This window comes from Aulonocara sp. 'chitande type north' Nkhata Bay, linkage group LG8 (assembly GCF_057382095.1).
Source record: "Aulonocara sp. 'chitande type north' Nkhata Bay isolate Kocher_YH1m ecotype deep benthic linkage group LG8, A_spYH_male_GT1.1, whole genome shotgun sequence".
Taxonomy (NCBI): domain Eukaryota; kingdom Metazoa; phylum Chordata; class Actinopteri; order Cichliformes; family Cichlidae; genus Aulonocara; species Aulonocara sp. 'chitande type north' Nkhata Bay.
Window position 1 is genome coordinate 2044403 of NC_141351.1, and position 27995 is coordinate 2072397.

Genomic DNA, 27995 nt, shown 5'->3' on the forward strand with positions numbered 1-27995 from the left:
CAGCTGTATTAGCAACAGTGTCACATGTGAATACTTAGATGTTTTGGTCAGAAGTCTTGCTGCAGCGTTTTGAACCATCTGTAGACACTCCAAGGAGTTTTTGTTTAAACATGTAAACAGTGAATTACGGTAGTCCAGTCTTGATGAAATGAAAGCACCAATGACAATCTCCAGTTCAGTACGAGATACAATGGGGCTTAGTTTAGAAATGTTTCTTAAGTGGGAAAACAGGACCGAAGTTAGTGTTACTGTGTATACTGTGTTTGGCAGTGTACTTAATGTGTTAACCAGCTATTAACCAGTTTCGAAATGGTGGCGCCACTGCTCTAAGTAATCGCTAATAAATTTATTTTTACAGCCAACTGTAAAAATGTCCAACTCACTGAGAGCACGTTCTTCATGTTGTGTGTTTATACGGTGTTTAAAATTACTTACACATCAAGGTTAGAATCTGTCTCTAACACATATGCCCTGAAAACTCCAGTGTAAATGTGGCTATGGTCAAATATAATTATATAATTAATTATTATATTATTTTGATGTATAGTTCAATGGCTTCTTATGTTCTCCAATACCATGTTTTAGATTGTATGATAAATGAATATGTAAATAAAGGCAGGTATTTGTTAACCCAGAGAATGACTCAACTTTACATGTTCACATTCCCAGCAGTCAGCTGTTTTATCATAAGGTTACAAAGCCATTGCCAAATACCTGCCTGGCATAACAAGACAGACAGCCAAAACTAACAGTTGCTGCAGATTGCCTGTTGCTGTTGAAGCTGGTGGCTGCCAGCTGATGCATGCATGAGGAAGGTGAGAAGGTAATTCATAGGTGAGGTGTCTTTTTACTAAGAAGGGTTTGCTTTACTTTCTTTCTTTTTTTTTTTTTTCTTTTTTTCTATCTCAGACTATTTTTTGGAGTATGACATATGAACATTCAGTATCTTGATTAGACATGCAAAAGTTATTGTATGACAAAAATTTACTGATTCTGAGGGTGTGACACTCACTAATTTTCCATAGAATGACTCGTGAAAAGTTCTGGCACAGCTTCAGCTATTTCGAAGTTGCATAGAAGATGAAGAACAACTGAAACACATCGTGTATGTGAACTTTACCATGTATATCCATCACCCACAACAGCACAACAAAAACATGGTCAGACATATGTGACAGATCAAAAGAGGAACCCAAAGAATTACTCCTATAAGTGTCACTCCATTTAAAGCCACAGCAACAACAAAGTTAAAGAAATCAATAGTCACAATAATAATAAAATAAAAATATTAAGACAGATTCACCACAAACTAGTGTCCACCAGTTCATCACAGAATCCGAGTACCAAGATGGTAGCAAGTAAAGCATGCATCTCATAGGCATTACAGCATTTAATTAAATACCTAAACAAGTCAGTATTGTTTTAGAGGCAAACTTAAACAAATTCTGATTTCTATCAGAATCAAAGTGGGAGATGTTTCACGTTTTAAATTATATTTAGGGGGGGAGTGCTGAAATGTTGAACTTTTGTTGAGTGATGAAAGCAGCGCAGTATTCCTCAGTCCTCGGTGAACATCATCTTCACCAGGTCTGCTTTGAAACATTCCTCCTCCACCTTAGGTTTGCTTTACTTTCTAAGATGCATAGTGTATTTACTCAACACTGTGAGCTACTGTTTTGTTGCTTTGAGCATTTCATTGCATGTATCGCATGTCTGAACTTAACCGTTAAATACAACAATAAATATTCAATAGTGTGTGATTTAAGCTACAGCCCAAATTTAGCAAAAATTTAGCTTAGTTTGGAAAAAGAAATGCCATAAATTCCTCCTGTGAAATTACGCTGCTGGTGTGAACGGCTGCATTAAGAAGAAGTGATTCCGAAAAAACATTTTTAATAGACCAAATATTCACACAAATTTTACATGTCTGGTGTCTAAAGGTCTTTATTATTTATGATCACGCATGATCTGAAATGAAATCTATCACTCCCATCTCTGTAAATATAGATAGATGCTTCCAATTAACAGCACACATACAGTTCCACAAGTCGTTGGACAATAAGACTGTTTATAATTTTGCCTCTGAACACAACCACGGTAGATTTGATTTTAATCAAGCACCATGGTGTGAATGCAGTGCAGACTTTCAATTTAATTCAAATGATTTAACAAAAGTTAAATTAACTGTTAAGGAATTACAGCCATTTTTATACATACTCTCCCATTTCCAAGAGGCTGATCGCTAATGACTCTCACACCAGTATTAAAAACACTCCTTTATATTTAAAGTTAAGACGGTTGTTTGTCCAGTTACTTTTGAGCTACTGGCTTTTCTTCTTCAAGGACTTTGTGTCAATGTGTTTTACTTAAATTAAACTAGCGAAATGTGCAGGTTTTAATGCTCAAATGTCCAAGATTAAATTAACACTAAATCAAACTGTTGTGGCTACTAATCCTGTGCACTAGTCAATGTTTTATCACTGGTGGCAAACACTAAATGTGCAGCACTGTGAATAAAATGGCACTAGTTATATCAAAATAGCAATAAGTGAGAACATGTTAACCACAGAAGCAGATTATGTTTTATCCAAAAGAACCACAATGTGTTTGCTGATGACTACTGTTTGTGAGTTTACACTGTTATCATCTATGAAAACCAAAAGGCTCTATAAACATATAGACTATATAATAGTTATATGTGTGCATAAAATACAGCCAATAGTACAAAAGTGCTGGAATCAGAGCAATCTTACCTGTTCCTTCAAATGATAAGATCTGCACTCATCTCTCCTTGAACAAAGACATGAACCTGAAACATCCTGTTCAAGCTTAAATACTCTCCTCCTCCTCCCTTCCCTTCCACCCTGCTGTGTTTCGTTTCAAGCATGAAGAGAAATGAAACTGAAACCAACAGCCATGCTCATGTATGCATGTATGTCATGTCTCTGTCCTTAATTGCGATGTACCCACACTCACATTTCCAGAAATGGTCAAAGCATTAATGAAGACTGAGAATTTATAAGACAACACAGTGTAAAGTAAGCAAAACTCTTCTCTGATTGGACACTGGAAATTGGGGAGAAAACAAAGAGGGCACGAGGCCTTAGGTTTCACATTCCTGGCTTTTGCTTCAGCTGATTTGCATCAGCTGTTGGGTAATAAGCCATGTGACATGATTAGGCTCAAAACAATCCATTACACAAGGAAAGGAAACAGAAAGTAATCACAGCTCTGTGTAGTTCTGGATACAAATGTACATACTTGTGCTGTGCATGTAATAATTACATCATAACTAACCAGAATATTTGGCTCGCACTGAAAAACTTACAGCACAGTAAGTTTTGATCTTACTAAACTCTGTCTGTTACATTACTTCCTGTCAACCTGTGGTGATATAATAAGGCGTGGGGAAACAGAAACACACACAAGAAACTTCAGAGGCCTAAGATGTTCCTGCCAGTCACGTTTGGTTGCTCAACTCCTGTGACGTTCAAAACCCTCTTGAACTATAGAGGGGTAGCTCACAGTCCAAAAAAGTAATCAGTTATCTCAGCCACACCGTTTTCATCCAGTGTCTGAAACAAGTTCTTTTAGCTCTCTTTTCCTCACTTGAGATCCCTCACAAACCAACAACACAAACAGCAGGTGTGTCACTGAATATATACGGGCGATATTACCTTAATGACATCATGCTGAGCAAAGAGCAATAAAAGGTGAAACAGAGCAGTCTGAAACACACAGGGATTACTCGTACATACACTGACCTCATTATCTGAAACTCTTGATATGTTTAACATGAAATATCAAACTAAGGACAATTAAAACAGCTCCAATTTAACATGAAATATATTGGAAATTAGAGGCTGGATAGCTTTTAATATAGGCAAAAATGCGGGGCTATTTTACTGACACAGAATAGTATATATATGTATAGTCTGTCAGTGAGAACATACCTTACAGTGATCAGTGTGCTTCGATCTTCTCAGTGCATCACAATAAACCACGAAGAGTAACAAGTCTTAACTAGTTTACCTCAGCAGAAGTAAAATAGTTATGAGAGTCCATGTGACTTTTGTCCCAGTCTTGTGATATATGATAATTACCCAGCTACCTGAAACAGAGGTCTCCAACCGCCCGTGCAGTTAGGCAAGTAGTGTCAAGCAGACAGTATATCTGTATGTCCTCAGAGCTCTCTTTAATAAGAGCAGAAATGACATGTTTATAACATTATCTAATCAAATGTAAAACTACAGGGTTTACAGTGTGTCATTTAGTACAGCGAAAGTGCTTTTGAGCCCTCGGAGAACAAGAACAAAACATCCACTAAGAAACGACTACTTTACACTAATGTACCTCGTCATTGCATTGCAACTTTTATATTCATATATTCAAAATAATTATTTTGTTACGAAATACTGTGGAAAAAGAAGCAACAACCTAGAACGAAATAACTAAGTGAAAATGCTGTCCATCTACCTGTTATTACGATAACAACCCTTTAGTTACAGTTGTGGGGCGTGTGTCTTAGCCTGCATTCAACATCTCTGTCCGGCAGGATATAAGCATGACAGATACTTATGATGGCTAGCAACGGCGCTATGCTGGCTAGCATTCGAAACTAACAGCAGAAATATTATGAAGTAATAATAATGACATTAGTCGGTCAATATAAAGAGTTACAGCGATTAATCGGGGCGGCACTTGTATTAGGGAATCTTAACACTGTTAAAAAAGTCCAATTTAGTAGAAAATCTTAAATCGAAACTCATTGTGCATGCTAACATCTTGGCCGACTAGCTAGCTACTGCTAAGCTGCATTCACGTTGCTCGATAAAGGTGGTAAAAAACCGTTCTCTGCTTTAGAGGCGTTCATGTGCGAAAGCTACTCACAAATAGTATATCACTCACAATCAAATTTGTCACTATTTTGTTTCTAAGTTTGACATATAAAACCAAACAGACATATAAACAGTTTTCAGAGACGTGTGAATGTATATTCTGAGGTAGTGAGGTAGCCTTAGGGCAGCTTTTGTGTTAGACAGTGACATTATCAGCAACTGCTGATCTAGTGTCTGAAACAAGTTGTTTAAGATCCCGTTTCCTCCCCCTTTCCCCTTTAACACTCCCTTTTCAGTGTGAGATTGATGAATACACGCTTTATATTTTGTGTAATCCCCAGTATCCTATTCTATAAATCATCTATTTGTAGTGGGTGTCTGTGAAGAACAAGTATGTCATAAAAAACAAAACAAAAACAGTTGTTTATGAGTTCAGAAACACATACAAACAACAACAACAAACAAAAAAAGTGTAAAGTTGAACTTAGGTTTTACCATTTCTTTGGTTGAATATTTAAAAATGCCGATGACAACACCCCAATAGACGTCAAACAAACTTTCTTAAAGGCTTAACATGTCTCACCTTGGCATGCTACTCAAGCCTCTTGGTAGTCAAAAGATCATTGCACTTACTGTAGGAATGTCGTTTGGTGCCTCAACCAGTTCAACCACGTCTGACTCTGTGACTTCAATAAACGTGTTAAACTTTCACTCTTGTGCACTTGAGTCCTCTATTCCTGGAAGCATGTACAAGAAATTTTGAGTTTGAAAGTAAACTCTTGAGTTGATTAACTCTGAGATCAGCAACTCTGAGACCCCATTTCCAGTGGATGGAGGAATTGTATGTTTGTGTCCGTGCTGACCATGATATTTAACTCACAAAACAGGAGAGAAAAAATAGGAGAGTCGTTTTAATCGGCTTGTTATTTTGTTACAGGCAAAATACAAGTGTGGCATAAAATATAAAATGTTTTGTAATGTGAATTTCCATTAGATGCACTAATTTTGCATTTAGTTTTTAAATCTAATTATTGAGCTGTGCCCCTGACAGGGCCAAGTGTAGGTCACAACAACTGAAGATAAACATCTGGAGAAACAGATCAGACGCAGACAGTTGTGAGATTAGTTGCCCAGATAGCAACAGACTCTGGACAAATTCAGTTTCAGTTCAATTTATATAGCAGCAAACAGCAACAATAGTTCCCTCAAGGCAACTTTTACTGCAAGTTTAACACTGTTCAATAATAGACAATAACAGACTCCAACAATCAAACAGCACCTCATGAGCCTTGGCAGTGGTGGGTAGGAAAAACTCCCCTTTAACAGAAAAAAGCCTCTGGGACACTCAGGGAGGGGCAGCCATAATATAATTAGGATAAAAATAGGATAAAAGACAGTGGAAGAGAGCCAGAGATGAATAATAACTAATGATTAAACACAGACTGCTCTATAAACACACAGTGCTTCTTGATGTCCCCAGCAGGGGGAGCTTCAGTGTCACCAGATCCAGCCCTAAATATATGCTTTAGCAAAAAGGAAAGTTTTAAGCCTTTTTTTGAAGATGAGAGGGTGCCTGTCTCCTGAACCAAAAGTGGGACCTGGTTCCACGGAAGAGGGATCTGACTTCCCTCATTTTTTAATTAAATAAAATCTGTTTGTGCCCTAATTTGTGACCCTTTCGTTGTTTGGACAATTATTCAGTAAAATACTGAAATCATAAAGGGATGGCACAGCTGATCTTCTGCTCAGTCCTACAATGATCTCTGGCTCAATTTTACGCAACTCAAGAATGCTGAAGTATTTCCACAACCGAATGCCAATTTTTTGGGGGGGAAAAAACAAATGAAAAATATATGAATTGCTTATAATTGTATTATTATCAGTGTCACCCTGAAACGCAAGCAGAATGTGTCATCAGGGACATTACACTGTAAAAACTGGTGTGACATAGAATGAGGCGCTAATTGGACAACTGTTCTTTGCAAAATAGCAAAAGGACTGTGTACTGCAGGACAAAGCACAGTAGTTTTCCTCTGACTTTAAGTGGAGCAGAGGAAAGATTTTGCAAGTGTGAGTAAACGGAAATACAAAAAATTAAGTCATTAAATAGTTACATATTTACAAAGATTGCAATCTGTTACATTTGAAAGAAGAAAAGAAAAGCGGTGGAAACTATGGGGGGGAAAGAGGCATTCCATAATCGTTACTTATGATTAGTTTAAGTAAATTCTTTCCCTACGCACCCACGTGAAAGAGCAAAGAGTTCACGTTTTGACAAAGAAAGAATTTTACAGATATAGATTTCTTTCTAAACTCCACCCTGCACTTAGTTATTAGAAAAAGGATTTGCAGTAGTGATTCAGACAACTACAAACAATTATGGAACAATCTTGCGTTCAGTTACAGCCAGCTTTTACAGCATGACCTTTCAAAGGCTGTCTGTTCAGAACCACACACAAAAAAACCCTGTCTAAACCATTTATTGGTTTATGAGCCCAAATGACTTCATAATGATTGCTTAGTTAAGGTTTGCAGCTTGCTACTGAAGGTTAAATAGCAAGCTAAAGAAGCAGATCATTTTGGGTCTGCTAATTCTTTCTTGACAGTACCTTCTTTTCTGTGAGGCTCAGCAATCCCACTGCTGTGAAAGCAAACATGATAATCAGTATGACACCATTAACCGTCACTGGTTTTATCTTCTCATACATTTTGTTTTACTCTGTGTCTTTATGGTCACTTCACAGCCCGTCATGGCAGAAGACTGAGTCCGGTTCTGCAAGATGTATTTTCATGCTTAAATAGTTCTTCCTTCCCACTCTCTCCAAGGGCTTTTTCATAAGGGATAGTCTGATTGTTGCTGTTTTCTGTCTTATACTGAATGATCTTTACCTTATAATCTAAAGTGCCTTGTTACATCCCCCAGGAGGATGTCTCTTCTCCCTACTAACCCTTTGTTTTGTCCAGGCTCCACCTCCTCTGTCCCGATTGGATGCTGCGCAGAGTCCGGCTAATTGGTAATCAGCAGAGCACTATTTAAGGTCTGTGGAGCTGTGCTTCTGTGCCTTCTGGCTATTTTGGTTGCCATACCTGTGCAGGCTTGCATGCCTTTGGATCTTGTATGAGCATTGTTGTTTTCATGTTCAGACGGCTTGTAGGGGAGAGCTGCCTTTTGTTTTGACAACCTGTTTTCTCCTGTTTATGTGTTGTTAGGTAGGTTATGGTTATAGGTTGTATATGTTGTTTCTTTGGAGTTAGGTAAGTTTCTTTTATTTCTACATCAGGGATGTTTTGTTTGTTATGTTGGCCTTGGCTCTCCCTGACGTTATACCTCAGTCTGACCCCAAATCCCATCACCAGTATTAAATAAACCTTCTAAAATTACCATCTTGGCTCCTCCTTCTCTATCCACCTTTATGTTCGTCCCTTCAACCCCCTAGACTAGCCAGGGGACGTAACAGCCTTCAGATGACTGGTGATGTAACATTGCATTGAACTCAATTATGATTTACACCACGTTATCATTGATGTCCCATACACTGCTAGCTTGTACATTCTTTCTAACAATATTGTACATGTAGTAACATTTAACAAACATGACTTAGGCAAGATTTTAGGACTTTAATCTGGCACAGTGACCACTTTAACAGACAAGATGTACGATCTGAGCTACAGAGGGTAGCATAACTCCTTGTGACACTTCAGAGCATTTGACCAGAAAAACACACAGCACAGGAAAACTTGCATACTTGTGCAGACCTGTGTGCGTATGCAAAAGTATTATATGTAAAGTGGCATTGCACCCAAATGTAAAAACTGTTTCATATTGAATAAAGGCATAAATCTACTTAAGTAATGGAACAAATGTTTGAGCATTAGAATATACTTTAATTATGCAGAATATATGCACTATATTACTAGATCATAATTTTTGAATGTTTATATCACATGCTTTTAATTACTTGTGCATCAGGGGGTAGCTTTATCTGTAACAATATAGCTTTTTATCACATTTTATGCTTTAAAATCTGCAGAATAAGCAACTTAAGAGTTAATATAAATGGTATTGAGTTAAAAGTACATCATTTGAAAGTTTGGAAGCAGAAAACAAAATGGCATAGAATAAACAAATACATGTTACATTTTACTGGTCCTATTGCCACTCTCATTCAGTGACATTGGATATTTTAAGTTTCACAGTTCTCTAGCCTAGTGGAAAATTATTTCGCGGACTCTTTCAACATCATCACTGACATCGACCCTGACAACTCCCTCACTCCACCAGGGTTTCACTTAAACAGAGCTGATTTTGGTTTTGCACCAATCAGAATGCTGTTACCAGTTTTATGTTGATAACTACGAAATTACGTCATGAATACATATCAACAAACCATTTAATGCTCTACTTTGTTTCTCTAATTCTATGATGAAATGACTTTCATTTAGTCTTTTAATCCCAAACAAATTTATATTTGACATCTTTCATTTTGTCTTTGTAAACAGCATCAAAGCATTCTGCTTCTGCCTCTGTTAGCTGATTCTTCCAGTCTCCAGCAATTCCTGAAACACAACACACAGAGAAGAATTAAACCTAAATTGAAGGAACTGTTGTGTCTATTATTTTAGGTTGTAAATGTAAAATTCTGTTACAGTTTTTCTCAGTTCCTTACGTACTATTACCAGGCTTATAAGCTAAAAATCCAAACCCTATCTCAGGTGATCATTTAGAAAGTTCTTGGTTCATTTCTAAAACCTAGGTATCACGTCCAGGTGCAAACACAGAGTCAAAACTTTTTCTGCACCAATTAGAACCTTTAAAAGTCTGATAAAAGAGCGCTGGGTCGGTGATGCAAAGGAGGAACACAAGGACAAAAAGAATTACCAATAATCCAAGGTACTCCAACATTTTCCTGCCTGCATACTTTCATTTTAAAACCTACATCCACATTCACCTCCTCCCAGAGTCCTGTTTAGACATGCCAGTCGAAGTTATAGGGGGGTGGATAAGAGATATAACTCATGCTATTTCACCATACAGTACAGCTTCAAAACCAACATACTTCGGGGGGGTTTGACGGGGGGAGAGGGGTTGGGTGCGGTAACCATTCTCAGTAGTATTACAAAAACACACCTTTCCTGAGGAATTCAGACTTGCTCTGGTCCATGATTTCTTTAGGAACAGCCGAGTAGTTCGACATGCTGTTTTTCTTCATGTTCTTGAACAAGCATCGGTCTGCTATCTTCTCTATTACTCCAGTATCCAGAGATTTCTCCATGAACTGAGCGATTCTGGCCACAGAGTCCTTCAGGTCCTGCACCGTGCAGACAAACACCGTTCAGCTCATGTTCTTACCACGAATCTCAGTGTTTGACTCTTTTTTTCGTGTTTAAATTATTTGGAAAGCATTTGCAGTTGTTCTCACCTTTAAAAGTTCTTCATAGGAGATGTACATGATGGACTCCTTATCTTTAGCATTGAGCCAACCCTTCACATGGTCAAACCAGGAACCAAATATAACTGAAAGACAAAGAAAAGATTCCCTTTGAGTTATTATGAATACAATAGCAAACGTCTCTGCATTAATGGTTCAACTTCATCAATCCTTATTCCTCTTGTTACCAGTTGTAAAATACAACTGAATAAAAGGCTAAATGTCACCTGCTGTTCTAATACAGAGTAAAAAAAAAGAACAACCTTCTCCATCTAGGAACTTCTGGAGGAACTCGCTCTGTGGGCCTGGTTTCACCAGGAACGAAGTTGACCCGAAATAGTGAAAAGCAGACGTAAACACATCTTTGGGGTTCCTCATGACATAGATGACCTGGAGTAATGACAAATCATTACTTCACTTTAAATATTCAACATTTAAGTTTGTAGCTCTATGACCAAATAAAACTACAATGTATGTATTACACAGACAAAGCACTTTGAGTTCATAACCTGTCCTTCACATGCAATCACAGACCTTCTCACTGGTGATTTTTTTTGTATGGTTGCTTACTTTGCCATGCCAGACACTTGGACACAGGCACAGCAGAATACAAACCCTGTATTTCTTATAGGAACTACTAAGTAATAGCCTGAGGTCTCATAAGAAGCTGTCAGTGGTGAGTAATGACAAATCCTCTGTTCTTGTTGTTGTGTCTTTTAAATTGTGTTGTAATGTTCTTTCAGTTACTTCATTTTCTTTCCACATCAGTTTTCTGTGCGGAGGAAACCTGACAAAGACTTTCACATTTTTCTCCGACAAGTTGTATACTCAGTGTTTTATCAGGCTAATATTAGGGGCTGTTGGCTACATGTCTTTTACAAGTACATGTTGGCTGCCTGTGCTACATTCATGTTTTAAACCACTCAATTTAGATTATGCCTGGATGAATCCCAGCATATCTATGCCAATTATTTATTATTAAGGAGGAGAAGCTGCTACTCTATAGCAGGAATTAAAGAGACCCATAAAACATCCCATTTCACATTTGAATTAACAGCTTTAATGACCCACAAACCAAACTATGTGGCAGACCTACCTTTGGTTTAACTTCAAAGAAGGATGGCGGCATCATGCTGTAGTGGAAGTGAGTTGTAAACATGCGTGGAGACGGCCTCTTTTCAAGGTTGAGGGTAAGGGCTCGATTCTCCTCCAGCCATGGAACACGGTCCCAGTTGTGGAGAGTCTCAACGGAGGCCGGATCCCCTCCGCTGATGATGAGAGGGAGCATCTCCTGCATCCATGTCGTACCTACAAAAAAGAAACAATCTCATGTTTTGATTTAGCTTTTATTTGGGCCTCCCAATATTAGAGCTCAGCGGTTCGACTGAATTGAATTATCTTGATTAACATGTAGAGTGCAGAGGGTTTTTGCAACACGCTTACACATCATACTGGGCTGAGGGTGTCCGAACAGAATTTCCCAAACTTAAATAATAAATAGAATCAGTAGCATAATATTAATAATCAAGGCTAGTCAGGGAGGCGTCTTCTGTTATTGCAGGAAGAGGAGCAGATACGAGGTGAGGTCAGACGAGGACGGAAAGAGGAGAAGATCCGGCAGGGAGACAGCAGGACTGAAGAAGATAGTCATAATAATACATTTTATTGTTGTGGTATAAACTGTATGGTGCGACTTGAGGCAGGCAATGGCTGAGCGGGCTCATGTGAGCCTCCAGCTGAAACAGGAGGCTGCAGGGGCTCGGCTGAGGCGAAACAGGGCCAGCAGGTGCAGAAACCTCTGGCTGAAGCAGAGCTATCTGGAGCTGTGCAGGGCACACAGCTGGCTCAGGATGCAGCAGCTGGGGCTGCGCAGCCTATGCAATCTGATCGGGATGGCTGGCTGGATGAACTCGCCTAGCTCCCAGCTGACGGAGGAGGAGAAGAAGGCTGCACTGCCTCCAGGAGTGCAGAGCCAGCTGAGGTCACAGGCTCAGCCTCTGAGGGGAGTTTCAGTTTCTGAGGAGCCCAGTTTCACAGTCACGCAGTCTCAGAATAAACAATCTTTGGAATTATTATTCCAGACCAGGGAGGAGTGAGCACAGGGAGGAGTGGGAGTAACACAGTTCTTTAAGTCCTTAGAGCAGATGATTCTGTTTCTGAAAACACAGACTTTAAATTTCCAGGCTCAGGAGAAACGTAATCAAAGGTCGGAGAAAGTCCACTACAAAGAGGAAGCCGGAAACCAGGCTTTGTAGCCGGCTAGCTACAATCTTTATGACCACGACGGTATTCCTTATGAGTGAGAGGACCCAAACGCAAGCATTGGAGATGGAACAGAACTTGAACTGAAAGTGAGCCTTTGTTATGGCGGAGCAGAAGTCAAACAAAGCCAAATGTGACAATGACTAAATTAGTGAAACCTAAACTGGGAGAAACCTTAAAAACAAGTACAAAGAAACTAAAGACCTGAGCACCTGAGCACCTGAGACATGGAAACCTGAGACATGGAAACCTGGAGAATGGGAAACGCGAGACATAGAAACACAAGGGGAGATACGCAGATAATCCGGCAGCAAACAGAGGAAGACAAATGGCTTAAATACACAAAGGGATAATGAGGGAATGAGACACGGGAGGACAGCACAGCTGGGAGTACTCAAACATAACGAGACAGGGAGGAAGCAAACCTAAACACACTAAGCAAGCACTACACAAGGACCTATCAAAATAATCCAGGAAACATGAGACACAGACTAAGGCTACGTTCACACTGCAGGTCTTAATGCTCAATTCCGATTTTTTGATCAAATCCGATTTCTTTGTCTGCTTGTTGACACTACAAATAAAATGCGACAGCAAACGCGCTCTAGTGTGAACGCTCAAAGCGGCCCGCATGCGCAAAAGAAGACGTCACACACAACGCGCTCTGTTTAGACCCAGAGCAAACTATTGTTTGACTGATGGCCCTTAATATAAAGACTTCGGACTTCACGTTTCCCAATTTTGTTATTTCCATAATAATGTAAATAACCTAATAATTATCCTTATTGCTGTTTTAGAGGAGCGTTGCTTCAAAGGATAGTTGCAGATTTCTGTCAGAATCTGCAGATTATACAGTACAAATAAAATGTTCACGTTTCTCCAACGTTGTCTTCCCAGCAGTTTCACCGGATGGCCAGGAAGCGTTCACGATGTCTTATCGGGCGCTTCTCCGGCGCTGATAATTGGCGTCTGTCTTGTGTCAGTGACGTAAAAGACGGATTTAATGCGACTTGACCGTTCAAACAGCAGTCGCTTTCTGAAACATCGGATATGTATCGGATTCAGTACCACATAAGTGACCCAGATCGGATTTGAAAATATCGGATTTGTGCCGTTCACACTGTCATAGCATGATCGGTGTGAACGTATGACGTGGATTTGACACTGAGACCAGGAGATATGACTGACTAGGGAGAAGGAGGGAACATAGTCTGGACAGAGGAGCTGCATGAACATAGAGAAAAGGGTGACTAGATATGAAATGTGGAATACAGCAAAGGCATAAACACAACCTAAATCATAGAAACTACAGAAAATAACTAAGAAACAAGAAATACAAAGACTATTACATGAATAACACTAAATCAAAGAATATTCAAAAACCAGAAAACATAAACCCTGCGTCCCCAGACCCAGAACCGTGACAATAACCAGGGTTTAGAAATGAGCGAGTTCCAGAATCTTTCACCTTAATGTAGTAGACCAGATATATGTTTCACTTGTTTGCCTTACCTTGTGATTGTGCATAGTATGGTCCGGACAGTCTGTGGGCATTTTATGTTCTACTCACGAGTCTGTTACTAAAAGATCTTTCTGTACAAAGCGAGCTTAATGCAGTATTCAAATATTTACTATAGGCCCACAGTAGTCAGCATAAACTCGCTCACCTCATTTCATGACACTGGCAAACTTGAGTGTCAAATTTTAAAAAGTTGATGTCAAACATTTGTGCTGGTTTGTGCTGCAAAAAGTTTCGTTTGTGCTGCTCAGATCTGTCCTGCCATTCTAGCAAAACTGAATGCTGGCTTGACAATGAACCAGTTGTACACAGTTCCCTAAATATGCATTCTTCTCTTGTAATAATGAGAAAGCTTAAACTAAAACTACAATAAGCCATCCATTTTCTTCAGTTAGCACTGTATTTATTTAACTTTTTTAATTTTATCCAAGCTAAAGTCCCTGTCTAAGACAGAGCTGATCTAGTCCACTTCCTGTCTGTCCTTTTAAATCCATCCATCGCCTGCTGATTGTTTTTGGTGTTCACAAATACTTTGTAGAAAATATGTCCAAACTCTAATAAAACTTCACTTGTATTCCTCTGTTTTTGCAAGTAAAAAACACCATTCTGGTACTGAACATCACATTTTAAGTTGTAAATACACTGATTCTTATATCGTACTCCCCAAGAGTGCTCAAAGCACTCTATACAACATTCACCTATTCTCACAAGCACTCTAACTACATTCACACTGATGGACGCATCAGAGAGCAACTGGTTAGTTAGCAGGAGTTAACATCTTGCCTATGGATACTTGATATGCAGACTGGAGGAGCCGGGGATCAAACCACCAACCTTCTGATCATTAGGTGACCTGCTCTACTAGCTGAGCTACAGCCACCCCCAGCTGCTGGTAGAAAAGCTCTGCTGTCTGTGGCTTTATGACTAAAAATCAACCAGACGTGATTCATTGTGTTAAAAGGGCAAGTAGCATGTAAAGTCATATCTATTGTCACAGCACCTTTAACAAAAACATAAAGAAAAGTGCCAGAAGACATTTTTGAGCCTTAGTACCACACAGCACATTCATAGGGTATATAGGGTCCGTCTCTTCAGAAATACCAGCCAAACAGTGGTTCTGTGATTTTTTTTTATGTTATTGCTCATCTTGATAAATAGAATGTACTGAAATTATTTTTACGAGGGGTTTGTACATAACATGAAGAAAGGATGCAGGTATAATGCACTAATACAGGTACAGCTGCTCTGTGCCACGGTAACTGTATTACACTGTTCCAAAAAATAGTAATGTCAAATTATTTTACTGTGTAGTTTACAGTTGTGTACTGTTTTTCTAGAACATCATTACATTTACATAAGTAGACTGTGATCTGACATGTCAAATGTAAAATAACATAACATCACTGTAAATGTAATAAAACACAATTTACTTGTTTGTTAAATAAATTTTTTTGTACATATGCATATTTAGATCGTAAAAATACATCCAGAAGTGTCTCCCATCATGCTTTGGGACATGTGCTGCTGTTTAGATGTTCTTGTTTCATTGTTTATGGTTACGTTACTTTAAACTGTTATCTTGAATGTTGTGTTTACACCGTGGTGCAGCGTCACTGACAGTTGTTTTGTAGAGAGAGTGCTGTACCATGAGTGACTTCTGTTGTGCTGTTGTTGAACCTTGAGGCACATTGCACCACAAGTGTTTTAATAAAGAGCTCCCCTACCAGCTTGGGGTTAAGATTTCTCTGCATGCCACAATGTAAAACATTGCACGGACGCGCTGTGCTAATTATATATTTTGAAAAAGAAATGTAGAGGTAGGAATTGCAATTAATATAAATAACATGACGCTAGGCATCGGCCAATGAATGTGAACTAACAACAAGGTCGCGGGTATGGCTGCGACCGTAGGAAAAAACCCTAATATGAAGGTATTTTACTGCATTTTACAGTAATGTTCTGTTCTTCTAGAACATCATTAAAGTTACGTAAATAGACTTTGACTTCACATTTTGAATGTAAATTAACGTTAAATCACTGTAATGTAATACAACATAATTGTCATTGAAGGAAATCTCTGTCATAGATCGAGTTTCCTCCTAAAGCGTGGGCACCAATAAGCAGAGTTCATCCTTTAACATATAACAAAATTAAAATATTCTCATGCATGATCAACGGGCAATCACGGTACCGGCCGGAGTACCGGGAGCAGTTCAGAAGAACAAGACACGGAGACCGTTCTAGGTGTCATTCCAAACTGACTCAGAGGTTTATTTATCATACAACAGCTTATATAGAGGAAAAAGGTTCGTGTGTCAGCAGATTCTCAGTTCAAACCGGTACAGACCAAATAAGGAAACGTCTTCCTGCCTTGTGAGCAAAGAAGTATCCTTTGTGTAGTTTCTCTCTTCAGCTACAATTTATGATCATCCCAGCAAAATACACTCCTAGACATAGAATACAGAGTTCTTTCATTAGTGAATTCTGAAACAAACCACCTGGCTTTTTAACAAGCTCTTTTCTAAAAGATAAGGAAGGGAGGATGGGAGTAAGGAAGTCGTCTCGTCTCTGTGAATCACAGGCTGGTACCTTGGGGTACCAGCCTGTGATTCTTACACATCAATTCTTGGGTCAGAGAGAAAGAGAAAAACAACTAGTAAATGGGCCTTATTGAGTAACAGTTTTCACTATAAAGCAATATCCTGTAAATGCTACCGTGGTATCAAAATATCACAACAGTTATGATTATTAAATGTATCTGTCTGTGCATATGCATATTTAGATTATTAAAATACATTCACAAATGTATCATGATCTCACAAATATCTGTCCGTTATTTGAAAGATTGAACTGTTGAATTCAAATGTAATGCTATGGAAAAGTATATAACACGATCCCTATAAGCTTGTGTTTCATCACATAAGTATTATTATCATTACTAGTTAGGGCGTTCGGGGCTCAAGAGTTGGCAGTTCGCCTTGTGATCAGAAGATTGCCGGTTCACGCCCCGGCTCGGACACTCTCCGTCGTTGTGTCCGTGGTCAAGACTCTTCACCTACCGCCTACTAGTGATGGCAGCCTCGCCTCTGTCAGTCTGTCCCAGGGCATGCAATCAATTATTATTTAAACCAACTGTTAACTGTATATTTCTGTACATTTACGTATTATGATTCATATTTCCACATTCAGTGACCTTGTTTATACGTAATTTCATTGTTTGATCACGTAAAAATGTTCCTAATTTAATGTCTAAAAGCACTTGGAAAAGGCAGAATCCCATGTCAAATTAGCGCAACTAATTGTATTTTCATTACTGGAAATAACCGTATTTTTATGCGGGAGTTATTTTCTGTAATTATACGGTCGTATTTTGGCGCCCCAGCTGCCGGAATATTACCATTTTTTCAAGATGCTTTTTCTAACAGTGTATAAAACAGGTAATTTATGTATTTTATAACCCTCATACATTGCTTCTATACTGTAGTCAACTCAAAGACATTAGGCATAAATATACATGGAAGCATCGTCAATAACTTTGTGGCAGACGGTCACTGGTGATCCAGAGAAATGAGGTTCTCAGGTTTGGAGTGAATTGCATATATTTAGACGCCGGGCATTGACAGACCTGTTTCTGCCGGAGACTCAACGGACAGTCGGGGATGAGAGCTTTCCAACAAGGTTCCCACATTTAAAATAAACCCCACAATGAAATTTAATGCTAAATACATACCATTAACGTGGTCGCATAAAATGGAAACTAAGAGCAATCCTTGTTTTAAACGACGTGTTAGACCAACGCCAGGACGATTATATAGTGTTATTGCTGCTTATAATAAGAAAACGACAGGTTGAAAAATCCTCTTCCAGCCTACTGAAACAAACCCCTCTTTAGCATAAAAGAAACCATTTGCAGTCGAACCGCGATCACTCACCAGACTTGGGGTACGTTACAATAAGGATGTCATCCGGACGAAACGCAAACTCCTCGTAGTACCTGAGGCTCTCGGGCGGATGGAGACTTGAAGGCACATAGACGCCTTTGTACAGCGTGTATAACTCTGTCTCAGTCATGCTTCAACAAGCAGAAGCAGCTCACTGAAAACAGCTCTGAGAGCTTCGAGCTGAAAAACTGCTGGACTTTGTCTCAACTTAACGCACTATCACTGTTTTTGTAGCTCGAGACTGTAGCGCAACTCCCGCTTCTCCTGTGGTCTCGCGCTGGCTTCTGTTTGCGTCACTTTCCAACAAGTGTGCGATTCTTTGTCAAAGCTCAAGCATTCATGACCAAGTAATCATTGAACTTCCTTTTGGAACATTATTTCCTTTTGGAACATTATTCCCAGTGTGATTTTTGGCAAAATGGGTGGAATAGACTTTTTGTTACGTTGTGACTTTGATTGCAGTTCGTTACCTGTTAAACTCTCAGCTTTCCATCAGCAGGTCCTTCTCTACTGGAAATTAATCTACAAACATAACTTTACTCCTCACAATACCCCTATATGGAACAACAGGTATATTCGTTTGTGTAGGAAATCTGTGTACGTGGATGAATGGAGATCTAAAGGGATTTGGGCTGTAGCTCATTTAGTATTAGTATTTAGTATTTATTTATTTATTGTCATTGTCAAGAACAATGAAATTGCGTTTGGGGCTTCCATACAACCCCCAAAAAAGAAGAAAATAATAAATACCCCTTAAAACCCAAGTGTACATATTTAACCCAGTGTGACTCCAATGCAATAAGACAATCCTTAGCAATAATGTTCGTAGAAATTCAGACAAAGACCTGAGAAACATGACAAAATACAACAATGCAACCCATTCAATATTATTGTACTGTGAGATATGATATCAGATATGATAGTTATCTATTTAAGAAAGAGGGGGGGGGGGGGCAGGAGGGGGAAGAGAATAAAGATATGATGCACCAATGCAGACCAGTTCATTGCTATTAAGAAGTTGGATATGGTTATTGTCCGTGAGAGGGGGGCAGAGAGTTCAGGAGCCTCACAGCCTGTGGATACAGGCTGTTGGCCAGTCTGGATGTTCTGGCCTGTATAGACCTTTTATGGATGATAATGGGGTCTTATTAAAGCATGAGACGTTTTGTGAGAAATTTGATGTAAGATGTACTGTTAAGAGATATAAATCCCTAGTGAAAGCCATTCCAGTCCCTTTGAGATCAATGATAAAAGAAGATATTGTGCACTCTAAAATTTCTCCTGGACTGAGGCAGCTCTGCATAGCTGGAGTTGAATTTGGTGACAGCAGGTTTACAAACAAAGTGATCAGGAATATTTTGATAAACGAAATTTTCCCTAATCCGGTTAAAAGAAATTATATCCTTAAAGAATTTGAGACCATGGAGGTTAAGGCGATAAGAAAAAAGTATATTTCACTTCCTCTTTCCCCTAAAGTAAAAGAGGTTCACTTTAAAATCATTAATGAGGTTTATCCAACCAATGAATTCTTAAGACGGAAATTTAATTTAGATGTGAACGCCTGCACATTTTGTGAAAATGATATTGAAAGTCTGGATCACTTGTTTTTCAACTGTGAATCAGTGCACTCCTTCTGGACTGACATGTGGAGCTGGCTACAGTCCAGGAGAATTCAGTTACCACATTTGACGGTGACAGTAATAAAATTTGGAATACTTGCTGAGAATGCAGATTTTGACCTGTTGATTAGGACGATTTTGTTAATGGGAAAATTTTTTCTTCACAAATGCAGATACTTTAAAGCTAAACCATGTATAAACAGATGGCTGAATGACTTTAGACTCTGGGCTAAATCGCTGAAACTTGTGAATAACAAGAAAGCCCATAAACTTGTTGTTTTATTTAAAGAGTTTAACCTATGTTAAAAAAAACAAAAAACTCCCTATTTTATAATCTGCCCTTTTTTTGCACGTTAGTTTTTGCCTTTGGTTCGAATCCTTCAATGACTGTTCTTTATTTTTGTGCTAACTCTTTTAACTTTGTGCTTATTGTTGTTGTTTTTGGGGTTTTTTTTGTTCGTTTTGTTTGTTTGTTTGTTTTGCTATAATGCTCAACCGAGGATGTAACATAATCGGATTAATGATGGTGCCTTGTATGTTAAACTGTTGTTTGTAAATAAAGTTTAATTTAAAAAAAAAAAAAAAAAAGTAATCATTGAACGATTCGTGTAAAATTTACGGACTTAGTAATACACAATATATTTATTTATTTTTCATTGTTTGTTGGGATAATAGAGCTGTTATTGGAGCTGATAACAGAGCTTATATTGTAATATTCACAATTATAAGTCAGAGAGCCGAAAATAAAACACTGCCACGCAAGCTAAGACCCAAAACTTTATTTCACAGCTGGCACTTTAAAACGAGGATCGCAGACAAAGGCTGAAGGGAGGCCACCTATGTACCCGAGGGAGGGCAAAAAACAGCACACTTCAAAGGGATCTATACACTGCAAACAACCGCATGTAAATGATTGACACTGCAAGCAGTGAAAACCATTAGGTTGGAGCTCCGATTACAGCTCCCAGCCTGAACTTGGATCATCTCTCCCCGTCTACGTTCCCTCCGACAATAAAACAACGATACGGATCTTACAGAAACACCAGACCTCCCTTGGGATCTGATCTGGTCTGTGTTTCAGTGTTTTTTATGTGTAATGTCTTTACTTATATTTGTAAAAAGACTTTAGTGTACATGATTTGCAAAGGGCTTATATATAAAAAAAAAATTACATGTTTTTTTAAATATGTTTGTGTTATTGCACCTAACCAATCCCGTCCTTTTTGGCCACTTAAAATATCTTTATAGATCTATTGTTATATTTCTGCTATCCTTTGGCCGGATCGGTCTTAAAAAACACATTTTTAATGTCAATCAGATGTTGTATGGGTTAAATAACGGATATATTAAAGTCACTCTGTCAAAAAACTGATTGAGGCTTCTACCTTGTGACAGGAATGTTGTTTGTGGTTCAAGATAACTTGATATCATTCATGAGGGATACATTTAATGTACGTTTCACATATACATAGGCTTAAAAGTTATTTATAGCAGTTTAAATTCAATCAATGACTTTTTGGCGCTACAATGGCAACTAAAGTCCGCAAGGACTTATAGGTGGCATCTTATTCCCAGCCCTATACTAAGTAAGGAAGGGAACTAGCCTCCCCTCGTCACACTAGAACACCAGTCCCCTTTCTATCTATCTTCGTCGCCTCATCTATGAATGCAAAACTACCATGTCTGTCAAATGCGTTTGTTAGGTTTTGTGAGGTCAAAACCTCACAAAACCTAACAAAACCAAAAGAAATTAGCAACTAGGGCTAAAGAGTCAAACTAACATACTGACAACCCCCAAGAATATGCATAGCCCCCCATTTTCTGCTCTTCACTCCCATTACTATACTCTTGCAAATCAGATCCCCCCCCCCCCCATTACTATACTCTTGCAAATCAGATCCCCCCCCCTTAGTAATACAGAACCAAACTGATTTAGGTATAATGGAATATGATTTCCCTGTAATAACCAATACAAACCCACCTAATTTACCATCGATGCATTCAGAACCTTCTTTAGCACTTTCCAAGCCTCTGACAGATACTAAAAGGGTTGGGATGGACAGGTATTGGGCCCTATGCACGCCTCCTTTCCTGGAAATAAGGGCAATTTCACCATATGTGTGGACTACAGTCACACTACCAAAACCCTTCTCCTGTTACTGGAACTAGCAGGCTGAGGGAGAAGAGTGGGAATAACTGGGAATATGTCTGTGAAGGTTCTCAGTCATCCAGGTCATCGTAGTCTAAGGAGCTTGGAAAGAAAAGTAATAAGCAATGCTTCTGATTGTGCCAGAGCACATTTTGAACAACACCATGGGAATTTCGGATTTTACACAGGTGGTTGGATGTTACACTCTGGAAATGGAAGGAAGGTGAGTGTTATTAACCCTCTGTGGTCCACGCTGCACCTGCAAATCACATGACTGATGTAAGCTGACATAGCAACAAGCTGCAGCCACCCTGAGTCTCTATTTCAGCCCACATTGAAAGTTATGACTTTAAAGTTTTTAAATTTTAATTACAGGCCAGTAAATCTAGAGTTGTGATAATATATATAAGGCACGCTTTTTTCTAAATACTGTCATCACGTTTTTGTGTGTGTGTGTTTAAAGCGTTTTCTAAGGAAAGCACGAAAACAGTAAAGAAACGTTTAGTGTGGAGTGGATTCTTAGTGTGTTGTGTTGTCTTGTGTAGTTGTTCTGTTGTGTAGTCGTTTTGTTTTGTGTGTCAGTGAGGGAACTAATGAATGTCACAAAGGCACATTTGCAATGTAAACACTGTCACTAAGTAGAAAACCAGCGGACTGATACACCTCCTGTTGTCAGGCCTGCAGGTTTATCCCTGTGCTGTTCTCTGTCTTTTGGTGGACAAACTTTTTTTTTACTGGCACACATCATTTGTGGGGCATCTTATTGCAACACCTGATTGTTCTCTCATTTTAGTTTTAGTAATATTTTTAAATGGTTGTAGAAAAAAAAACAGCAGGTGTATTGGCTGCATTTTTAGATAAATAGTTGTATATGTTTACAAAATGTACAATTATTTTATATTTGCATTTCAAGTTATAAAAATTTACTCAAGATGTCTGTGGGGGTTTTTACAGTAAAAAAATACTACTAGGATTTTAAGTTCTTTGTGTGATTTCAGATCAGTAATAGTACTATTAATAGTAATAGTAGTACTAATGCAGTATGTCAGTGAAAAACAACTAAATTCAGTTGAGCTGAAAAGAATGATACCAAACAAGGCAAGGGGGGGAAAAAAATTAAACAATCTGAGGGTGAAACACAAACGTAAACTCAAAAGGAGTCAAAAATGGCCGGTTTTATTTCAGACCTCAGTGGGTTAATCCAACAAATCATGAAAAATTAGGTTTACATTTTTGTTCATGACAGTGCAGATTTCTGACATTTTGTGTAATTTAAGCTGTAACAATGTGATTGTTTTCTAACAAAAAACAGTGTGAAACTTAAGTTAGACTTGTGTTTGTAAATGAACCGCCCCATGTTGTGTAGCTTTCTGGAGTTTATACTTATTGGGCTACATATTTATTTATTATACAGGCTATACAGTACATAACATCAAAACTCACATGTTTTATGTAACTAAAGTGTGTAATTATGTGGGCTACAGACAATAATTAAGTTATAGACTATATATATATATATATGAAAAACGTGTATACTTACTGCATTTGAATCATTTTAACCATATATAACCACCTACATGTGTGTTTGGAGAAAAAAAAAGGCTTTGATTTTGCCACCCCATTTGATTTCTTTGCCACCCTCATGCCACCCTAAGAAAATTTCTCTAGATCCGCCCCTGCTTAGAACTGAAGAAGCTTCTCGGATGACAGGTGAAACGTCTTCAAGCAACTCAAAGAAGTCCAGACGCTTTTCTTTCCAAGCTCCTTAGACAACTGTGGGAATAGAAGCAAAATGCGTGGGCTCCAATTTCAGGCACTGAACCGCTCTCCCTTCCACTACACCAAGTAAAACTTCCAGCTGCTCATCCCTCTTTGACTTTTGTTCTACAACTACATTACTATCCTGAGCAAAGTGGCCATTTTGCAAACCTCTAATAAGTTCCAATTCTGCAGTCAAATTTATTGCAGCCGCTAATGTTGCTGGTTTAGAACTGCTAAGAGTAACATGCAAAATCCTACATCCCACATGTGTAATAAAATGATCCCTTGCCAGCAAGTCTTGTGTCACATATGTGTATCATTATCAGTAGACGTGTACTCTCTACATACCAGCCTATGTGAGGCAATGCAAAATTCCTGGACTGTTTCATTATGTAACTTCCTCCATGTAGAATAATTCACACAGTTGCAATCTTCACTATCACAAGCAGTGGCGTGTCTAGAAAATTTTTGTTGGGGGGGCCAGGTAGGGGCACAGATTTGGAGAAGGGTGGCAGATTTAATTGGCAGATAATGTTTTAAAAAAAAATTCTACCAACCATTAACCATAATTCAATAATCCTATAAACCTAATAACCAAATGCACTTTTAACTCTTATTAGAATGAGATTTTAACCACTACGGTGCAAAGTTTTTAGATACTGCGTTGATAAAGTACAAGAGATACAATCAGTGCTTTGTCAGTGTTTACTCAGCATTCAAGGACAGCAATATTTGCATAGTATTTTTACTGACATGTAGTGCACATATGTTTTGGGCAAAAACATTTTTGAATATTAAAATACGAACATTTGTAACAAACAATTGACAAATTAGCCAGTTCCAATGCAAAACTTTCTCTGCCTGTTAAAAAAAGAAGATAATCTTCTCACAAACTGGTGTTTGATTTTGAAACAGGAAAAAAGTGGAGACACAACTGAAAAGACTAACATTTGAATAAAACCTGAAAGCAAGTAAATACTTTCTATGCTGCCTTATGGTAAACTTTGGTAATATTGATAAAGAACAGCACTGGCTGATGATAAAATACATTCAGCTGGCATGGTGACACTGCCAGTATAACCTGCAGGGCTGGACTGGGACAGAAAATCGGGCATTTTGACTACAGACTGACCCACCAGGTAGTAAAGCCATAAAGACTTTGAATGAAAACAAACACTGTTGTGACAGTGATGTACAGTCTTGTTGGTATATGTATGATTTCTATACATTTTACGTCAGATAAAAACTTTGGTTGTAAGATTTAGATAATTATTTAATAAAAGCGAGACATTTTAAATGAGAATAAGAAAGAAAAGTATTTCTTTGTGCCCCCCTCTCCCTGTTAATGCCCTACCTGCCCCCTGGCAACACTTTGCTAGATCCGCCCCTGCACAGTTACCAGCTGTCAGCTACATAAAAAAGGATCCTGGTGTTATTTGTCTCTCAGAAACAGTTCATAACTTCAACTCATTCATGTCACCTAAAAGGTAAACCTGTTTCTCCATCACCTGTTCAGCTCTGATGATTCAGTAAGGACATCTCCTGGTTTCATGTTTCCCTCTTACCACATATCCAAACTGACATCATGACCAGCAGCTTTACAGCTGTGGCTCCAGCAAACATCAGCTGATACTAGAAATTCATATTAAATACATTCTAACAACAGCTGATCAAGCTTAAACGTGCTGCTGTTGTTTAGCGCGACATCTGCTGGTTTCCTGTTTCTGGCGCAAAGTGGGCGATAAACAAACAAGAGAGACGATCAGCTGATCATTGATGAGTTTCATGATTGAAGTAGCAACAGGAGAGGGAGGGGAGAGAATGAGAGAAGAAGCAGCTGTGCCGCATAACGACAGAATAAATCCAGCTTTGTGTCTTTTTGCATTCTAGCTGAAGTTCGGGACAAACTGCGTCTCTTCTCAGCTCAATACGAAACGTGTAATATTTTCTCTGAATGAGGGACCATTCCATTTTTTTAAGGAGCCGTTGGCAACTCTACTAACCTTATGAATAAAATAAAGTTCACTATCAGTAACATCATAGCACCCACCCACCTAAAAACTCCATCAAGCTGGCTAGAACGCAGTATGAGTTATTGTAACTGAGGGTAAAAAGTCAGCAACATGAAAATAAACTCCACCTAAACTTGGTTTATATCTGACCCAGATAGACTGCAGGTCATAACTTCTTACCTGAAGTTCAGTTCACCTGACACTCGGACTGGCGGCTGCCTCGGGGCTCTCCTCCTGCCTCCCCTTCCCTCATCCACCTGTTGCCTCTGTGGAAGCCCCGCCATAGCCACCACCAAACAACGGAGTTATTTCTACACATCGACCTGCATCTGGCCAATCCACCACCTCTCATTGTTCATGCCGTTACAAAAAAAATAAAAAATAAGTCAAATAAGCCCGATGGCCAGTCCAGCTATGTTAACCTGCAACCAAATCTGCAGCTCCATACAGCAATGTTACGACTTAGATTATATCTTATAACTCATAACTCTTATGTTAGCTGCCCTCAGTAGCATACTGTCTGAAATATTCCACGGCTGCAATAATTCTTTAAGTGTTATTTTTTCCTTGGTATTCTAATTTCACCGAAGTTTACTAAACTCAACAAACTTAATATTACTTACCGGGACATTTATTCTGTCCTCATTTTCTTTCACCGAAAAATTGTTTCCTGCAGTGCCTCTTTGTGCTTGGCTCTCCTACCTTTGCTAACGTGATGCATATAGCGCAGAAGCCGATGCTGCATTCACTTACACTCGGATATCTGAGCGTCACCGTGAAAACATAATCGGACATTTGATATTTGATTGAATTTTATTGTTTTGCCTTTGGGGTGGCACCTGGGGTGGCCAGTCTGGTTGGGGGGGTGGCCTGTGCCCCCCCAGGCCACCCCGCTGGACACGCCATTGGCTATACCTGAGCAGAAAAGTGTGTCAAAGTGTGTGGACCGTGTGTCAAAATGACAAATGGAATGTGGACAAAAGGAATTCCAAGTTTACGTTTAATTTCGTAATTCTTATGTTTTGCGTGACTAGCAATCTCCGTACAGGTGTTCAGAATGTATTCTCCTGGATAAGACTTTTGATAATCTGCAACCATTTTTTATTAAACTATGTGAGGTCAAAAGTATTGCTTGGCGACTGTCAACATGTTCTCTAAATGAGTACCTTTTTTCTTCTAGCAAACAAGATGCAGGTTGTAAGGAAAAGTGAGGGGTAAAAATCGCCCTCCTCCAACAAGACAAGCTCCAAGTAAGTGAAGTACAGAGTGAGACTTTGTGTCGCCCACAAGGGATCAACAATGAACGCAGAGATTCATTTAAGCAACCAGGCTGATGTTGCCTGAAAGGTTCAGTGTGGGTTTTTTTTGGTTATGGTGGTGTACTTATGTGGATTTTTAGCATGCGTACAAATGATTACACAACTCTCCAAATATCAGAAATACTAGAAAATATATATATATGTATATATGTACATGTAAGGAAGAGGACTCCCTTACTATATTTATTTATATTATATTATCTGTATAGCACTTTAGAGCACACCTTTCACTTTATTAAAAGCACCTTATCAAACACTTTATTTAGCATTGCACTTTAAGCATGGATTTGCACACAAGAAGTTTAAATATTTATTGACTATTTATTGGGAATTTTAAAATCAGTTGGTAGCCTTATTTCAGATCCTGCACAGCTGCTCCTCATCAAGGAATGTGGTGGTTGTCTGTAGTGATGGGACGTTCTGTATCGAGGCTTCGGAGCGTGTGTCGAGTAATGGAGGGGGCGTTTCCGCGAAGCGCGTATCGAGGCTTGCTTCATTTATGGGAGGAGCTGAAAATGATGACGTCCGAAGCCTCGCTGCCCGGCTGTACCACGTGACTGGTTCATGAAGTGGTTCGAACTTTGCCGCGAGATATGACAGCGATATAAACCCCTCAGACTTCATTCAAAAATGTGGGTGTTTGATGGAGAGTTGCGGTTAGTGAGAGTTTGGAGACCGTATGGAGGTTTATGAGAGTGAGGAAAGTCAGGAGAGAATGGAGCCAGCTAAGAAGAGGAGGATGTCCTCCCCTGTGTGGGAACATTTTGATCTTATTCCTCCCAACAAGGTATGTAAATTTCTACAGAAGATGTATTTTCATGATACTGATGGTGCAATACAATTTATGTTGAGCTGTCTTGACTTTTGTACAAGGTGAAGTGTTTGCTATGTGCCAGGGAGCTGGGATATGACAACAACACCTCATCCATGCTTAGGCACTACAGAGCTTTGCATGAGAATAAGGGGAACACCGATTGTGGAGCAAGACCAGGTGACCCATCAAATGCAATGATAATATAGGATGCAGTAATGTTACTAAATGATATAACAATATTATACAACTGTTATAAGTTACGTGTGTGATATTTATATTTGTGCTTTATCTTTATTGTCTTTCCTCAGGAGAACAATCTCAAATAGATGAAG

At 38.9% G+C, this 27995-nt stretch overlaps 2 protein-coding genes across 9 annotated transcripts in view; both read right to left on the bottom strand.

Annotated features, from left to right (window-relative positions):
* The window catches only part of LOC147322808 (uncharacterized), a 46761-nt gene extending 41315 nt beyond the window's left edge, over positions 1-5446 (bottom strand). For 3 of the 7 annotated variants that reach the window (XM_086302757.1, XM_086302752.1, XM_086302751.1), the window contains exon 1: positions 1013-1335. In XM_086302757.1, coding sequence (XP_086158883.1) covers position 1013 — 1 coding nt within the window. In that variant the 5' untranslated portion in view covers positions 1014-1335. The other 4 variants (XM_086302756.1, XM_086302754.1, XM_086302753.1 and 1 more) reach the window with 4 other exon arrangements.
* A 2997-nt stretch (positions 5447-8443) lies between these two features.
* On the bottom strand, positions 8444-26222 carry sult2st2 (sulfotransferase family 2, cytosolic sulfotransferase 2). 2 transcript variants are annotated; one of them, XM_086302759.1, is made up of 6 exons: positions 26154-26222; positions 11364-11575; positions 10531-10657; positions 10259-10353; positions 9967-10147; positions 8444-9395 (listed from the first exon to the last, which is right to left on the bottom strand). In XM_086302759.1, the coding sequence occupies exons 2-6, from the start codon at positions 11562-11564 to the stop codon at positions 9286-9288; spliced, it is 714 nt and encodes a 237-aa protein (XP_086158885.1). In that variant the 5' UTR covers positions 11565-11575; positions 26154-26222; the 3' UTR covers positions 8444-9285. The 2 variants fall into 2 exon arrangements, with proteins under 2 accessions (XP_086158885.1, XP_086158884.1); XM_086302758.1 differs by lacking the exon at positions 26154-26222 and adding an exon at positions 17981-18250.
* Positions 26223-27995: the final 1773 nt, after the last annotated feature.

Bases quoted from the DNA above. Each gene is read 5' to 3' on its own strand.
- sult2st2 (XM_086302758.1), bottom strand. From the start codon at position 18,119: ATGACTGAGACAGAGTTATACACGCTGTACAAAGGCGTCTATGTGCCT. The intron at 10,658-11,363 runs GTAGGTCTGCCA...TCATTACTCCAG, and splicing joins TCTTTGAAGTTAAACCAAAG to GTCATCTATGTCATGAGGAA. The intron at 9,396-9,966 runs GTGTGTTTTTGT...GTTGTGTTTCAG, and splicing joins GTCTGAATTCCTCAGGAAAG to GAATTGCTGGAGACTGGAAG.